The sequence below is a fragment of the Ursus maritimus genome, unplaced genomic scaffold (assembly GCF_017311325.1).
Source record: "Ursus maritimus isolate PB19 unplaced genomic scaffold, ASM1731132v1 scaffold_9, whole genome shotgun sequence".
Classification (NCBI taxonomy): Eukaryota; Metazoa; Chordata; class Mammalia; order Carnivora; family Ursidae; genus Ursus; species Ursus maritimus.
This window is the reverse complement of record NW_024427107.1, coordinates 69602772-69620967: the sequence shown is the minus strand read 5'-3', so window position 1 is coordinate 69620967 and position 18196 is coordinate 69602772. Positions and strand designations below refer to the sequence as shown.

General features: G+C 44.4%; 1 protein-coding gene across 3 annotated transcripts in view; it reads left to right on the top strand.

Moving 5' to 3' along the window:
- The window catches only part of ASAP1 (ArfGAP with SH3 domain, ankyrin repeat and PH domain 1), a 339203-nt gene that overhangs the window by 179509 nt on the left and 141498 nt on the right, over nt 1–18196 (top strand). For all 3 annotated transcript variants that reach the window (XM_040625648.1, XM_008689380.2, XM_008689378.2), the window contains exon 4: nt 12009–12081. In XM_040625648.1, coding sequence (XP_040481582.1) covers nt 12009–12081 — 73 coding nt within the window. The remainder of the gene's footprint in view (nt 1–12008; nt 12082–18196) is intronic.

Genomic DNA, 18196 nt, shown 5'->3' with positions numbered 1-18196 from the left:
TTTCATGAAACACAGTCCTTCATTTTAGCAATCATCTTCATGCAAATGTGTGACTGGCGTTTTTTGATCTCCTCTGTCAAATTAGGTCTTTCTTTGTAAGACACATTACTCAACGATGATCAGATCTGCAGTCCACAGCTCTGAGGTTTGTCTGGGAGAATACGTAAGAGGTGGCTTATGGCTTGTAGTCCCTTGAAACTTCTGTCCTCAGAAGCTGGGCACGTGAGTCTATAGAAAGCTTAGCATGTGAAATACCTGGCCATGATAGCAGGTGGAATCAACATGTCTTCGAATTAGACAGTCAGATGTGGCAGAAATGACACAGATCAAATTTAGAGTTAGACTTTACAGAGTGAAAAGCCTGGTTTTGCCATTTACTAGTTTTTTGGCCCTGGACACTTGTTCTGACTTAAATCTATAAAAGGCATTAGTAATGCTTGTTTTATGTAATTGATAGAGTCTTTGAATACCAAAATCAAGCTGTACTTTTCAGAACATTTCTTGGGGGACAGGGGATACACAAAAACGGGCGCAGAAATGGCTGGAATTACAATCTGACACTAAAGCTGTGATTTATCTTTGAATTACATTGAAATCTTAACTATTTGGTTTTTCCCTGAAAGCATTCACTGTTGATACCAGTTATGTTACTCTTAAAAAATTAAAGCATCTTTCACTAAAAATTCCACAAGCTGAGAGAGTTGAATAATAATGGCCCTAGGACTTGAAAGTATTTGACTTTCAGAGAATCAGAGCCGGAAGATGTGTGTGTGGACCAGTTCTCTAGATTTACTCATCGGGAAGCTGGGAACCTGAGAGGTCTGAGGGGCAGAGTCTGATTTAGATGTCTGGTGTCCAGGCTCCTGCAAGGGGGTTCTCTTTGCCCATTGTGAACATCTAGGTCTCCTGGGCCCATGCAGCCCAGGGGTGGGGTCAGGAAGCTGGCCTACAGCAGGGGAATGAAAATAAATACATGTGTAGCATCTTAAAAGATTAACAGCTACCATTTGTTGGTGATGGAAATGTAAAGAAATAAGTCCTTATGATAAGTGCTTTCATAGCACTGGGGGCGGAAGAGAGATTCTCAGCAGGAAGGGGGTAGGAGTTCACGGAAGAGATGGTAAAACCCAATATTAAGGTTGAGCGTGAGTTTACAAGATTGTTAAGAAGACAAAAGACAGAAGTATTCTTGAGAAAGGAGAGAATTGGTGCCACTGGAATCAGAATAGAGACCCGAAATTCGAGCACCATTAATGTGGAGTGCTAGGAATTATGAAGCAAGTGGTCCGAAGACAAACGGAGTCTGTGGCGGTGGTGTAGTGTAAGGTGGAAAAGGGCATTGTGTGCGGGTTTGTGCTTTATTCTAGGTTCTAAAGCGAGAGTGATGCCATCATATTTATATTTTAGAAAGGCTGCTCCGGCATCGGCATGGTGGGTGAGGGTGAAGTCGCTCAGAAGCCATTAAGGGATCTGGCTGGGGCGTGACCACATCCAACTGTAAGTAAGGAGCCTTTGGGAAGGGCTCAGGAGCTGCTGTGGAGGTAGACCTGGCAGGATTCCGTGGTTTGCTGCATATAGAGATTAGGCAAGAGGGATGTGACCTGGAGTCTAGCATTTTGAGATACTGAGCAGGTGTGAAGCAGGGAGGAGTAAGTATTTCTGGGGGGAGCTTTAAATTTGGGGTGTGGTTCTAGAGGAGGAAGTGGATTGAGCCAGAACAGAAGGACTTACGAGAATTTACATTAGTGAAATACCCAGCCTATCGGCTCTTCCCTTTCCAGCCTTCCCTTCCCAATACAACACCTAGAGTCATTTTTCTGAAGGTCAGGACTAGTCACCTCCTTCTTCAAAAGCCCCAGTGGTTTTAACCATTGCTTTCAGAATAAAAACCAAACTCCATGCCTTGGCTTTTCCTTCATGTGTGGTCTGGCCCCTGTCCACCTCCTTATCCTCCATATGGCTTTGGCCACTGGTCTCACTGGTGCTTCTAAACACCAAGCATCTCTCTTCAGAAGTGTTGCTCTGCACTCCGTTGTTTTCTAACATCCACCTTAAAGAAGAGAACAGTCTCATTTTTGCCGGGTATCTATCTAGATGGTCCTTGACATGCAGGAGGGGCAGATAGTTGAAGATGGATGGCCCCAGTCTGTAGGTGTTCCTGTTCATCCCTCTCACATTCCTTAGCATGGCCTAAGTACCCGAGTGACCTTCCTGTGGGCCAGAGCTGGATTAGAAATACCAGGTGGAAAGCTGTCCCTCAGATTCTTATTTTCTTTGCTGACCCCAAGGATAGGTAAGTCAACCAATTTTGTCTTTTCGAAGGATTTTTTCTACCAGTCACTCTCACTGGTGTCTTTCAATAGGTCACTGATATTTTTAAGTGCACTAGAAGCTTTCACAAGCCTGTGCATCTCCATATGTTGCTGTGAGCAGTTATTAACGTGAATCCTGTGTGTAGTACACATGCCAACAGTCGGTTTTCGTGTAAACGATGCCCAGCATCAGGTGTGTAGGTCCTGGTTAATGAAGTCCATAGAGGCCCCCGCTTCTGGGCTACACCTGAAGCTCGGTGGAAAGCCACTGTGTGGTTTTGACTAACACCCACAGTGCCAAGCGCCATACTTAGCAGGTGCACCGACATGTAAGATTGATGGGCAGTTCAAGCCTGACCTGCTGGGGTGGCACAGCCCCAGCCAGCTGCACACTGACTTCTTCCCACTTTGCTTTCTGTCCTGTCCCCTCCTTAAAGAAAGAGCTACTTGGGTTTTCCAGCAAACCGCTCTAGTCAGTTCTTCTATGGCTCCTTCACAGAGAACTCCTGGAATGGGAAAGAAAAGGGTTTAGAAGTTGCCTCGTGGCCTGATTACTGAATCCCTGGCCGGTTGTTTTTTTTTTTTTTAAGATTTTTATTATTTTTAAGTAATCTCTACACCCAGGGTGGGGCTTTAATCCACAACCCCAAGATCAAGAGTCGTATGCTCCACCGACTAAGCCAGCCAGGAGCCCCCTGGCTGATTTTTTTAAAGGTTCCTCGGTCCCGTGGACCTCACTGTGTCACATGGGAAGGTTGGCACACACGACACTTATGAGTTCAGGCTGTAGGGTCCAGAAAACCCGGTTTTGAATCTTGGCTCTGTCCCTGACCAGCTGCGAGATCTGGAACCGTTCTGAGCTTCAGTCTCCTTATCTATAAAGTATGGGTAATAGAAGCCTCCTTGAAGGTTCCTGTGAGGATTAAATAAGGTATTGTGTATAAAACATGGTTGTGGTATTTTTATCATCATTATCATCAATATGGGGGACAGTGGGGACAGGAATGAGAGAATACAAGAATCTGAGGACAGGGAGGGAAAGGAAGAGAAGAAGGAAACACCTGTGTGTGCCAGGTGTCATGTGAGGAAGGCACGAGTGTCGGGGAGGATGACTAACCCGACCGTGGTCACACAGCCAGGAAGTGACTTGAGAGGGCTCCCTGGCCTCCGTGCCTGGGCTCGTAGCCATCCTGTCGCACTTCTCCTCGGTATGGTGCCCAGCTCCGCGACTAGGCTCTGCTTCTTCCAAGTCCACCGATAAACACCTAGACCTGTTGATAAGCGGTAGTTAAATGCTAGTTACCTGGTGGTAACTCGTGCCAGATGGTGTGGGGCCAGCAAGAACTCTTGGTGTTATGGGCAGAGAAGGAGCTTCACGAAGAAAAGCTTATCCTTAGAGATGGGTTAGGGTCTCATCACAGAATGGATGTGATGGCTGTGCTGCTATGAGACAACCGGTCTGACCTTAAGGGTCTTGAAGGAGATCTTCCACTTTCTTTGTTCACATTGCTGGATTCTGACATCAGTGCAGGAGGCAGAATATGAAAATGACCAGGCTCTCCCTTCTCTCGGAGGGCAGTTGTTTCCATCTCTGGGTTGGCTTGTCCCAACTCTAGGAGGAGGGGCCTCGGGGGGGGGGGCAGGGGGAGGCCCTTCAGCCTGCTCAGCTTCCTCTGTCTACATCGCATGGTAGACTTCTGGAAGGTTGCCTTTGCAGACTCAGTGGTTTTCATCGGGGCGGGGGGTGTTTCATCAAGGTCTTTGGCCTTCTTCACAAAGAAAATGTAATGATTTCACCGATACTTCATAGATGTGACTGACTTTTGCAAAACAGGATGTGCCCCGGGGAGATTAGAAAATGAATATTTCTATATGCATCACCCGAGCGAAAACTAAGTGCTGCTGTATTTACCTTAGTTAAGATGATACTTCCTTCAAGTGTTTGTAATAAACACTTAGGTTTTTTAAAATCAAAAGCTCATGAGAAATAAATAGTAGCGTTTTGTGAGTATTGGTCTTTTCTGTACACTTTTAATTCTAGATGCTTTTAATATAGAGGCAGATTAATTTGATTGATACTTATTGAGCTCCTCCCCTGGGCCTGGCACAGTCCCTGCCCTAAAGATGTTTAAACACCTAATGGGTAATTTATGCATACCCGGTAAAGTGGACTTTGGTGGGTTAGTTTTATGCAGTACCTTCTCTTTGGATCGGAAAGTTGATAGGTGGGTGGTGTTTCCGTGCAGGGAGTAGATACTTAGAATCGCTCAGTAAATGTCGCCAAAGGTGATACGTTGAGTGTTTGCTGCAGACCTGAACTGTGAAGTAATTTACCAAGTTGGGCCAAATCCATAGTCGTTTATAGCATAGGGATCTTTAGCATTTAGGGGTCAAATCTCACCCTGCGCCACCCTTCAGCCATAGGTAGAGTAGAGGACATTAATGTTTCTAATTGAAATCTGTATGAATATCAGAGGATCTGAATCTTAAGGACACCTTTTATAGTCTAAAACAGTACAGATGAGTAGGTTAAAATCTCTGTGGACAACATGTCAACTTTCCATTTTTTGGCTAAGTTATGCAAATCGAATTTTATTTTAAGTTGATCATTTCCCCTTGCGTAGCAGCCTCATTCAACTCATATTAATCTTGAAACTAACTAAGGGTGACATCTTTACCTCTTCCTTTCATATATACCGCTGCCACCCCCCCCCCTTGCAGATGCTCTGTGCTGACGCTTCCTGATTGAACCTTCTCCCAACTGCTGCTGTGGTGTAGCTGCCACACGGGGGGATTCTCGGTACCCCGTACATCTGCCCCTCAAGTTAATTGGGGCTGCGCTTCTAGCATTTGAGCTGAACACCAAAAGGGAAAAGGGAGAGAGAAGGAGCAGGCCAGGCCCCTTCAGATCTGGGGGAGAGCTTGGAGAATTTTAGTAGTTGCCAAAGCTTGGAGGCGGGAACTAGCTTGGTGGGTTCAGAAAGATCACACGTGTGGCCTAGACATGAGTAGTAGAGAGTGTGGGAACAGAAGTCTGAGGGCAGCGGGGCTGGATCACATAGGGCCTTGCAGGGATCTGGATTTTATTATAAGAACAGGGCCTTCATTCATCCTTCCTCCTCATGTGTGTGTGTTCCATTCAGTTCAGCAAATTGTAACTGAGCATCTTTTATGTACAGAAAGAAACAAACGTGTAAGTATTATCCTTACAGAGCTTTTAGTTGGTTGGGTAGGAGAAGAGACACAGGCACCTAAACACCTAAAATCCAAGGTAAAGAGTAAAATGATACAAGGTGTGGATAACCGGGGCAGCAGGGATTAATAGTTTTTGGATAGCTTTCTTCATCGGTCTTATTGAGGACTGTGCCGGGCTACCTGTGTATTCTAGCGAAGCGCTGTGTCAGTGTTGTTTTGCTGTGGCAGGTGGCAGGTGGCAGTGAGGAAGGGGGCATGCAGCCAGGGAGGTGAGGTGGATGCAGTATTTGGTTGGCACGCTTGACCCGTGCGTGGCTCAGAGTCGTGTTCAGGATGGGCCAGGCACAGTCACTAGATGAGCGCGTAAATGATGCTGTAAAAGCCCAAGTTGGGTGATCCTCAGAGCAAACTTACTAGCATGGTTTGCCCGATCCGTCCTCTTTTTGGAGCTGATGGCAATTTTCCGTTGTTCTCTTCTGGCACCTTTATTCCCCGTGCTCTGCATTATCACACTGGATTACTCTCTGGGCTTATTTCTGATTCACATGATAATTATACACTTACGCATTCTAGTGTATGGGGCCTTACGACAGATAAATAATGAATGTATTGATTTGGCCGTGAGCCTGTTCAAGAACTTCTATCTCTGTTTCATCCTCAGAGGCCTTATGCCAATGTTAATTAGGCATCCAGTCTCTCCAGGAGTCCGAGGACTTGGCTCCCCAGTCCTCCCTCCTCCCTGCAAGGTAGCATGATCACTTCATAAGCTGAAGGCTGAAGCAGTCTGGTATGAACCAAAATTAGACCAAAGTAGCCTTCCCTTGCTTTCCCTGTTCCAGGAATGACACAAAAGAAGAACATTTGCTTCTTGGTGATTAGGGGACAAATTACCTCTCTGAACGCGACTGAAAAGTGATAAAATGGAAACACTCCCCCCATTTTTTCCCAAGTAAATAAAAATTTTTTTCATTGGAGAAATCAGTCTGCTAGTAGGAGTACTTGTTTCAAAGATGTTTTGCTGTCACTCCAAATGTTTCAGGAATTTGTCTCTCAGAAGTACCTTCAGAGGGGAGGGTAGTGATGGCCGTTTTTGAGCACCTGCTGTGTGCAAGGCTTTGCGCTAGCCGCTTCCAGGTACACATAGTACATTCAGTGCTCAGCATCCCTGGAAGATAGGTGTGATGGCTGTCCACCTCAGCATATCTCTAAGAAATTCTGTGTTGTTGTTTTATTGACAGCCACTGGTTCCTTTCTCTCTAAGTTATCTGCATAGGGTATAGCTCCGAAGACTAATGCTTATTTTCAAAAACCACATTTACCCAAATATATGAATAGTTTTTCCCACTGGCGTATATTGAAAAGAAGGTGCCATAGACTTAGAAAATAATTCTGAAATAGAAAATCTTACTGAATAATGACAGTAGGGCTGCTGCTGCTGCTCATTTAACATAAGTATATCATGTTTCAATAAAATGCTTTTTTAAGAAAGTTGCCAGAATAACTATTTTAAGGTACAAAATTAACCTGGAATGTGTAAGTTCTGTTTCTCCTGTTAAACCATCACTATCGATACCAAATGGTCTTCCTCTTACACCTACGTTAATGTTCAGACATGTCAAGTATACAGCCATTTAAACTTGGGCTGTTCAGAACCAGTGAGGGAAGGATTACAGAGGGCCTTTCTCTGAGTCCAAAACTTTATTTTGTTCAGCCAGTTTGAAGGCAAGTCTTACATTGCATACTTTCCTGTTTTGTGGAACTGAGAGTGCTGAGGAATTCATTCATTCAGGCATTTGTAATTTCATAAGCACTTTGGAGCATCTCATTTGCTAGGTGCTGGGAGTGGGAATTCAGCCATGAATGTGTTACATGGGGCCCTAGCTTCATCAAGCTTTTATGCAGGGAGAGGAATACAATAAGAAAAAGGAGTCATGAATGGGATCATTTCAGGAGGCGGTGGTGCTGTGGAAAAGCCAGCGTGACGTGCAGTAGAGAGTAACCAGGCGGGCTGGGCCGGGCACTACAGGTTGACCATGGAGGGGCCCATGGAGGAAGGGGCGTTTAATCTGAGGCCTGTGTAAGAAGAAAGCCACCCACAGGAAGAGTGTTCGGGCAAAGAGATCAGCTAGTGCAGACCCTGAGCTGGCAGGAGGCTGGCTGGATCCCTGTGCATCTCTGAGAACATGTGTTGTTGTGCTCTCCTATGACCGAGGGATGCCACCTATCCCGGAGGGGCATGAAAGGTTCCGTGTCCTCCCCTGAGAGGCTTCAGACTCTTGGGGAATTTTGCATCCTTCTGTCCGGTTTGTATGATGTTTCTGAATCCCTCTGGTGGCCAGCTCTCAGGTAAGGCCTCCATCGGCATGGCTTCTCTCAGTCTCTCTCAGCTGGGCAGCAGCCTGTGCCTTCGCTGCCCGTTCAGATGACCAGACTTGTTAGGACTGGGCAATAATAGTGAAGAGTCTCCGTCTCCAGGTGGGCAGTGCTTCTCTACATTAAAGGCCTGCTCGTTAGTAATGTAGGGAATGCCGGGTTGTGGTCTTGCAGAATTGGGGATAGGGAAAGTGCTCTTCTTAGAGATCAGTATGTTCTCCTGGATGCGTTTATTGTTAGTTCATCCTCACTCTCCCCCCCTGCCCCCGCCACGTACCCTTTTGAGTTGAGTTCAACTTCAAATGCATACTTAGAAATGCAGGTCCATCTATTAACATTGGGAAGTATAATACTTTCATAGCCCATATTATCTGCCCCTTTTCTCTTAGCCTTTACGTAATTTTATGCATAGGACATTTGAAAGGATGTCACTGTAGGTGTTGCTTGCCTGTTAGTTTGTAGCACATTTAGACATGAGTTATTCTGGAGGGGACACACGTCTTTTTTTTTTTTTTTAAAGATTTTATTTATTTATTCAACAGGATAGAGACAGCCAGCGAGAGAGGGAACACAAGCAGGGGGAGTGGGAGAGGAAGAAGCAGGCTCATAGCAGAGGAGCCTGATGTGGGGCTCGATCCCATAACGCCGGGATCACGCCCTGAGCCGAAGGCAGACGCTTAACCGCTGTGCCACCCAGGTGCCCCTGGAGGGGACACACGTCTAACTGAACGACAGTGTCCCCTGCTTCTCTTATACTCGGGGCCTGTAGAAGTGCATTTCAGTCGGCTTCTTTGTGCCAGTGGCCAAACACTGGAGTGGGAAAAGAGAAGTGTTACCCAGACCTAGCTGTGACTGTAGCTGTCAAACGTGGATGTTATTAATAACCTTTCAAAGTATGTACATGAACTTTACACCCTGTTAGTTTATAGATGAGTTGGTAAAAATTCAACATAAATTCTGAGACTTTCCTGGAGCGGGGCGGGGGAGGGGGAGCAGAAAGCTGGGCTCAGAAAGTGTTACGGCTGGAATTGTCCACATCCCTTTGCTCATTTGGACTCATTAACTCTAACTGTACAAGGACATTAAAGCCCACTCATTAATTTCTCTTTGAGTAGATCCATCTTTAAGTGGTCATCATTCCCCAAAGCTGAACAGATAGGTTATTTTCTTCCAGCAGCAGATCTTTTTTTTCTTTTCCTTTCTCAAAAATAATGAAGCAGTGGTAAGATCCAGGGGGATCACGGGCACACATTCTTGCTACCGTGGTCAGCGGTGTGGTTGAAAAAGCAGAGGCCGGCACTGCTCTTTCTGGATGTGTGTCACTTGGCAAGCAAGCTGTTTTACTTCTCAAAAACCCAGGGTTTTTCATCAGGGGAAAAAAAAAATGGCAAGAATATGGATATAAAAAAATAAATGGTAGCTATTATTGGGATTGTTTTTTAAATGTCCTTCCCACAAAAGCATTTCATCAAAAGAGAAACCCATTAGATTCAGTCTCTTAAACGAATGCTTATTTGCACTTTATTTGCATTACTTTCTTTTCCTTGAATGCTCCGAATACCGTAAATGGCTTTTAATTTCTCCACTTAGATTTGTCTCTGAAAACAGGTGGATGGTCCCCACCCCTGTTAAGATGAGGCTCTGTTTTTAGATCCGGTTCATCACAGACATCGAGGAATACAGAAGTAGGTAGCAGTGGGGAGGTCAGGGTTCTGGTGTCAGGACCTGCGTTCAGAGCCCTGCTCTGCCATCCTGGCCAACCTGAACTTTCTAAGCCTCTGTTTGCCTCATCTATAAAACAAATTTAATAATAGTACTCTGTCACAGGGTTTTTGTGAGAATTACAAAAGGCAGTCTTGTAGACCTCAGCACCCTTTATACCCTACTACCATTTATTAAAATATTAGTTCTCTTCCCTCTTTTCTCTAAAGTACAAATCTCAGCTTTTTGCAGTAACTCAAAAGCTGTCTCCCGTGACTGTCTCGTGAAACACTGTTTCCTTGCGTGTGGCGTGCAGTGTCACAGTGTTCTGTGAGACAGTTGCAGGCACTAACCAGATGAGCATTTTAGATAGAGAGAGAGAGATACACAGTGATTTTTAGGGTATCTTCTGTTAATGGCGAGGATCCTGGTCTTCCATTTAGGACAGTTCCGGACAATGTAAAAGCTGTGAATGGGTTTAAAGGAAAATATTGAACCGAAGTGCAGGTGGGCCGTGGCTGTGACAGATGTGTGGAGGTGGGATGAGTATAAGCGACGGGCGCGGTGGAGACCGCCTCACACTTGCAGTCCGAAAACCCGGGGTTTCACCTCAGCATCCCCTTAGATTTGAGATCCCATAGACATTCGTGTGAGATGTGACTTTAGCCCCTTCGGGCTCTCTGACTTCGGCCACCTTAATCTTTCCCTCCCTCCCTCCCTTTCTACAAATATTCATGGAAGGTCTGTCACATTTCCTTATCTTAAAAATGTAGATGCTGCTTTATGGGGTTTTTGTAAAGAAGCCCCGCAAAGGGAGAAGACGCTGAAAGCATCTATATCTCACCTACTTGGTACGTCTGCTCTAGGAAGCTTATGCCTCGCGCAGCAAGTACTCCGGAAGCTTTCATGCTCATGTTATTTGGGCTTGTGTTGCAAGTGATAGAATCCCCACTTCACGGAGCTCCCGGCGAGAGGAGCGTGTTGTCCGGGGTTCTCAGGCTGCAGGAAGGTTAGCAGTGACCTGCGCCTTGGCTGCAGCCGGAAGGCGGGACTCCGCCGCCGCCGCTTGTGTCTGGTGCTCTGTGCGGGTTATCATTCCGTCTGGCCAGATTGTTCCACATAGCTGGAGACAGAACCCCTGGCGGGCCCCAGGCCCTCCTCCCCAGAAAGGACCTGCATGCACCTTACCATCCCTGTTGCCAAAGCCAGAAGTCCTGTGAGGAGCCTGAGCCCAGCATGAGTCAGGTGCCCACCCTGCCAGCCAGTGGGTCCACAACTAGAAAGGGCAAGCGGCCAGTTGAGCCACGGGTTAAAGTGGCAGGAAAGACCATCTTGCAGGACAAGGGAGTGACCATTGCCTGCAGTCAACGCATTTACCCTTTCGTCTCTACATGCGACCTTCAGCGATAGGACTTACCCTCGATGGCCTTCAGTTTTCTCCTCTGAAGTTTTGAGGTGTAGATGATGTCATGGATGCGAGTATACATTGAATGGTCTTAGATTTTATGTAGATAAGTTCATTATTACTGCTCTTACTGCTCGTGCTCTCCAAATCTTGACACCCCATCCAGGGGTTCCCAGTCTCTGGATCATTGACCCTCGGGGAAACAGGGTTTAAAGTTATCCTAAGAAGTCAGGTCAGCATATCATATGTATATCTATATTGCATACAATCCTTTTTAAATTTGATTTCAAATTGAAATAACACCTTATGAAAAGAGTACATATCCTAAGTGCCCAGTCTTCACAGAGCACAGTTGTATATCCAGCCCCTGGATGAAGAATCCACAGTGACAGTCCCCTTGGTCCTCCCCCAACTTGTAGCACAAGTAAATTGATGTACATGTGTTTATTCTCCATCTGAGAAATCATTTAAAAGCATTACCAGCATCATGGTAGCATTTTCCGTGCTGTCCTTTTTCAGTAAACAGAATTTTAAAATATAACTGGCCTTATGTCATAATTCTTTTTATGCTAAAAGGAACCCTCAGGTCACTCTTATTACACCCTTTCAAATGTTTTCTTCCTGGCTGAAATTACCCCCAGATTCTCGTAAATATAGGTCATTCACGTCTTAGGCTCGCCTATGTCCCTTCCTGGGTGCCACCCTCTCCCAGTGAGAGAAGCAAGTCTTACCCTATCTGAAGTGTCATGTGTGTTCTTTCCTGTGCAGAGCTTGGGGTGATAATTGACTGCCATGTTGTCAGTTTGACCCAACACTGAGCTTTGTGGGATGACTCTGCATTTACCCCCCAAACACGACTCCTCAGATCCTGGGCACTTCCAGTCTCTGAACTGGTTCACTGTTCATAAATATGTCCACTTGCTACCACTGTGGTAACTCAGCAAAACAAATGCCATTACAAACGAGTTTTAATTTGCCAAGTTTTCCAACATCTTTCCCCCCTCCCTGTTTTTCTCTTTTAGGCTCTAGACCAAGATAGAACAGCCTTGCAAAAAGTGAAGAAGTCTGTAAAAGCAATATATAATTCCGGTCAAGGTAAGTACTTACCAAAGCAGACAGCATGAATTATATATAACGTCTACAGTTTTTCTCTGTATCTGTAAGATGCTGTGTTTATTGGAGACTTGATACCAAAGGAAAAGTAAGTAGGTCAGAGAAATTTAGCTTTTCTCTTTTTTTCTGTTTCTTCTCAGTCTACACCAGTTACTGTTTCCACAGTGAACTGATTAAAGAACCTGAGTTGCAGTGGACTTTAGTATACACTTAAAAACTTAGCAGGGCTATGGGGAATTTTGTCACAAGTGACGTAGGAGATACTCAGCATCTGTCGTGTAGTTGGTCAGTCTCTAACTCCATGGCCTGCGTGAGGCACACAAGGATCTTTCCTTCTGCCGTGTAAGTCTACACATTTGGGAATCAGTATTGGTGCCAGGCATGGGGTGAGAGAGAAGGGGAACGGGTGAGGTGGAACTGAAACCTGGAGGGACCTGCCAGCCCGCGTCTATTCCTGAGGGTGTGCCCGTAACCTGTGTCACTGAATGTTTTAGCTGGGTCTGGTGGCTTTGTCATCTTGGCAACAAAAGTATGTTTTCAGGGGATAAAAAGTAAACCTAGTTAAGATCAACAGTGGCTAACCACAAGAAAGCGTAGGTTCCATCGCCCCAGGGAAGGAGAGGAGTGGCTTGGATATATAAAGTGAGTTTCAAGGTCTCTGACTCACATCTTTTGTTATCATTACTGGTACCAGCTCACTTACCCACAGATAAGGTCTGAGAATTCAGTTACTGTATTGTAACAGACCCCCAAGGGGATGGCAGCAAGTCCGGTGGAAAGGGCACAGGCTTTGAAGTTGGACCAGTGGGTTTGTACCCTCACCCTGCCCCTTGCTAACAATGTGACCTTAAGCTGGTTACTTCAGTTTTTTGAACCTCCATCTTCTCTGTAAAGCAGAACACTGTGGTATTACAGTGTTGTTGAAGGGAGTTAATGAGCTAATATCTATAAAGAGCCGATCACCTCAGGGGAGTTCAGTAAATGCCATACATTCATATTTTATATAAATTTTATATTTTATTTATATTCATACTCATAATTGTCATAAAATTTTGGAGTTGAAAGGAACATTGAAAAAGGAAAAACTCGACCATCAGATCCTTCATGGCCCTCCCCTCCTTATCAGAGCTGGGAATGAGTAGTCTCCATCAGCTGGAAACCTAATTGTCTTCTTCAAAGCCCTTGGGCCTGATTGTTAACCCATTCTGTGTCCTGGTTCCTTGATACCTCTCTGTAATTTCTTTATATCCAAGAACACACTAACTTCTAATTAAGATAGATAATTAGATGATTGCCTAGTTATGTAGTGATGTTTTAAATGTTTAAGTATTTCCAATGGTTGAAGTCTTGGCCTATATATAACTTCTACCTAAGCCTCATTCCGATGTCCTCCCAATATATGGTAGTCCCTTTTTAGGTATTTGCAATTTGGGAGGAGGTGGGCGGGGCAAATAACTAGGAGGCGGCATGAGTGGAATCTTCTGAGGTGCTGATTTTGTTCTGTTTCTTGATTTGGGGATGATTACATAGTTAAGTTCATTTTTCGATAATTCTTCAAATGCTACACTTAAGATTGATGTACTTTTTATGTGGATGCAGGTATATTATGCGTCAATGAAAGTATATATAAAATGTACATACAAGTAGGTTTATTGAAGCATTGATTGTGATCATCCAGATCTGTTTTGGAAAAACAAAAAACAAATGGAGATTTTTAAAATAAGCAATAATATGTCTATTTAATGGAATTAAAGTACAGTTTTTATGAAAAAGAAAGGTAGTGTAGATCACTAACGTTATCACTACTTGTTAAAGTTAAGTAAATTACTTAACTTCCATGACTCTTACATCGCCTCACCGTAAAATGAGAAAATAATATCTAATTTGCTGAGTATCATACGGATAAATAAGGCAATATTTAAGGCCATCTAACAGACTTCCCGCCACATGATAGGTGCTTCACATGTGGGAAGAATGACCTCTAGATCAGTGGCATGGGTTCCTTCTCTATATTAATTCAGTCTTCTGCAGATAGCATTGGACCAGCCCAGTTTTCTAAAGAGCTTAATGAGCCATTATCTGCCTCAGGAGTAAGTGTCAGTTCTCCATAATGTTATAGTTTATGCTTGAGGCTCTCAGCTTATGAGCCACAGAAGAGAGACCTCTGCAGCTGTGAGATGCTGCCTTATTTACTCTGCTACGGGCTTCCCGTAACCCCCCCACCCCCCCGCCCCAGTGTCCTTGCTCAAGGCACATCCCCTCCGTGTCCCGCAGTGACCACAGTCACATCATTCAGCTGCTCACACAGAGGCTCTTTTACTGGGAAGGGATGTGCTGCATCTTGTTCTTTAAAGGTTCTTTAAAAGTCCAGCTGTCCTGGACATGGCAGGAGGCAGAGGTAGTCCCTGCATGTGCGTAAGGTGGAGAGTTCAAGGAATGTGTGCAGTTTGGTTGCCTTTTCCTCCATGAGATTGTTCTCGTCTGGTGGATGGGGGCCACAGCTGGCTGAGCGTTGACCACTCCCACCCCTAGCTGAATTAGGGGTTTTCCTGTGTACTTTGCCTTAGGTCTCTACTATCTAATAGAGTAGCTTCTAGTTACATATGGCTTTTTAAATTTAAATTAATTAAAATCCAGTAAGATTTAAAGTTCAGGTTCCGTAGTCTCAATAGCCACATGTGACTGGCAGCTACAGTACTGGACAGCGCAGACCCAGGGCATGTCCATCATCACAGGAAATCATTTTGCTGCTCTATGAGAATGTATATCCCATTGTATTGTAACTGTTGACTGGTCTCTCTGGCATTAGGCCAGCAAGTGTCAACCCTGACTTTTCATTAGAATCACCTAAGAACACTTAAAACACGAGCACAGGGGTCCCTGAGCCCCACCTGCCAAGAGTTGTTCCAGAGTAAGGCCCAGGTATTGGGATTATAATAAAATGACTCTGCAGGTGATGTGCAGCTTAAACGGAGAACTGCTGCACTGGCCTGTGACCCACTTGATGAGGGCTGTTACTGTGCTTTGATCTTTTATATATTATGTATTTGTCGCCATGGTTTATTAGTTCAACAAGTATTTAGCGAGCACCTGTTACATGACACCGTTCTGGCGGTTGAGTATATTAGACAAATCAGAATCTCTGCCTTCATGAATTTTACCGTTCAGTGGGAGAGATGGGTGTTCCTCAGATCACCAAACCAGAAAGTATCTATAATTTAGAAACTGGAAAGCTTCCAAAGAGGGATCTGATACAGTCTGACAGGCTGCTAAGTGGAACACCTCTCAGAGGATATGGCGTTAATCGGGTGTTGATTGTACTAAGCTGAGCTGAGCAAGCCTCTGAGGTAGGTCTGCCATCACCCCCACGTTACAGATGGTGAGGCTGAAGCTTCAAGAGCCAGGGAAACGTCTGCAGGGTGCCACGCCTAACAGGAATGGAACTGGACTCGAGCTTTGCTGTTCACAGCTACTCTGTACCTGTCTTCTCCCTGCTGTGTAGTAGGGGCTCCACAGATACGCAGTGAATTGCTGCATGGTGGCTAGGTAGGTCCCGGAGAAGCTCTCCGCACATGGCTGTCCAGTGTTTAATCACGACTACTCATGAATGAATCGATTCAGTGTAACTTCCCAGCAGTGTAATCCTGGGATGACTTTGGTGGTTCCTGGAGAGGGGGGCCACCGTAGTTATCGTGCCCATGGCTTCGAAGTGCAGGGAGAAGCTCAGACCTCACAGACTGCTGGGACCCGATAGGGTTTCCGCTGTCACCAATGAGTATAGCACATTGAGTTTCTGGTCAGCTTGTGTGGGCAGCACTGTGACATTTAATTCTTAAAAAACAGCTAGATGAGTAAAACAGCGGTGTTGCCGATCTTTCCATGATACATGCTCAGTGGAATCCGGGTTATTCCCGTCCAAGGGCTTTTGGCCTCATCCAGAGAAGCCACAGAGGCCGAACCCTGGTATCTGTTTCCCACTGTGTTTTCATAATTTTCTTGTTTTCTCACAGTGCTTAAGTGACACGAAACCCATCTGATGTCCTTTAAAGTTTTAAGAAGGATTTCTGTATTTCTGGTTTGAAATGACCAGCCAGCCCACCACCACCTATCCCACCAGATGATTTGAACATTGTATTTATTTATTAGAGAGAGAGAGTGAGCACATACACGTGAGTGGGGACACGGAGGGGCAGGACAAACAGAGTCCCCACTGAGCGGGGATCCCAGGACCCTGAGATCATGACCTGACACAACCCATTGAGCCACCCAGGTGCTCCCCCACCAGAAGATTTGAAAGATGGTTGAGAATGGTGAAGGGTCTTACTTTTACAATGTATTTATTATGATTACACAGAAGGTTTATCAGTATGAATTAGAACACAGTATAATAATAACAAATTTTATTGGAAAGACAAGTTATCTCCCCAAGCCCTTTAGTTTGAAAATGGCTTGGGGAATTTTTCTCTTTCTTTTACTGCCCCAGTTGCATATGAGGACATTCAAAAACAAAAAAAAAAACTGAATTCTGTGAACTGCTTGGATCAAGGGAAAATTTTCCAAGCTATTCAGCCTTCTCGTGTTGTTTCTAAGTTTTGAAGTTATTGACATTATTCATCTGTGAAGTATATTGTCATTTAGAAAGTTTGCCTTGGTGTGTGTGTCTCTCCCTCCCTCTCTCCTCCCCTCCCCCATCTTTCTGTCCTCTAATGTATGTTTAAAATAGCTAGTAGTTTCGTGAACACTAGAGGTTTTAAAATACGTTGCAATCTTTGACACTTTTTCTTTCCAAAGATAGAGCCTAATTCTCTTCACCTGGAGCGTGTGCCAGACTCACTGCCCTCCTCTAATGATCAGAATGTGATGAAAGCAATACCGTGAGATTTCCAAGGCCAGTTCATAAAAGAGATTGCTTCCACCTGGGTCTCTACACCCCTCCATCATTTGTTTTGGAGGAAGCCAGCCACCCTCTTGTGAGGATACCCTGAACCACCCCTGAAGCGACTCTGCCAGCCCCAGTCATGCCTTCAGTTGCCTACAGCCCTGCTGACATGCCACCTCGAGCTTTGTACGAGACCCTGGCTCAGAGCAGTAGACAAGGGACTGGCGTTCATAAGATTTCTGCCCTCGCAGACATGGGCATGTGCATGCAAATCCCAGGCTCAGTGGAAGTCAGTGTATGTCTCTTTAGAAAGAGGAGCTCGCTGCTTGTCAGTGCTGTTAAAAAAACAAAGTGAAACATACTGTACTTTTATAAAATGAAAGAGGCATGTAATTTATAGTAAGCATGGGTGCACCAAATTTGTTGTTCTGTCAGTGACTTAGTTGGGTTGCATTTGTTAATCTTTTTGAACATATGTATTATTACATACACGTACACTTTTCCTTGGGAGTAAGGACCTAAAATATTCCTGCTACTAGGTCTTTTTCTATGATAATTTTTTTTCACAAATCCAACATGGATTTTATTATTAAATAGTGGCTTCCTTAAAATTCATGCCAAGATCTATTTGGAATACATTTTAGCTTATTATTAACACATGGTGCCCCCTAGAAATACATAACATTGTTAGTCTGAAAGTTGGGACTCTTTAAATCCTTTAATTTTAGTGAATAAAAAAAAATGACAGTGGTATGTAATTTGATTGCAAGCATATGATATGGAAGTCTTATTTCCAAAATAGAGCACGATTGTCAAACAGTTCCATAACCTTCTCACATTAGGGAAAAAGGCAGGTTCCCTTTGCCTTCCCCCTTTTGGTTGAGAATTATGGAGTGAGTAGTTTTATAAGAACATTTGTGTTTTCTAAAGCAAAATTAATGTGTGATGTTCGCCCCAGTTTTTCATTTTGTTAATTTATCTATTTTAAGAAATAGCTCTCAGTGTGTGACGAAATCTAAGATTTTAAAAGTAAGGTGCTAAATTCATGAGTGGATAGGAAAGTGAATGGCTTTATATCCAAGTAAGTTCATTTTAGCTTTTTTAGTTAACATTTTGTCAAATTTTAAGGTATAGTAGGAAGTGAATTGTAACCAGAATTGATAAATTAAGTTTGTTGTCTTACCATTGTATCATGGTAGTGATATTTTTAATCCTATA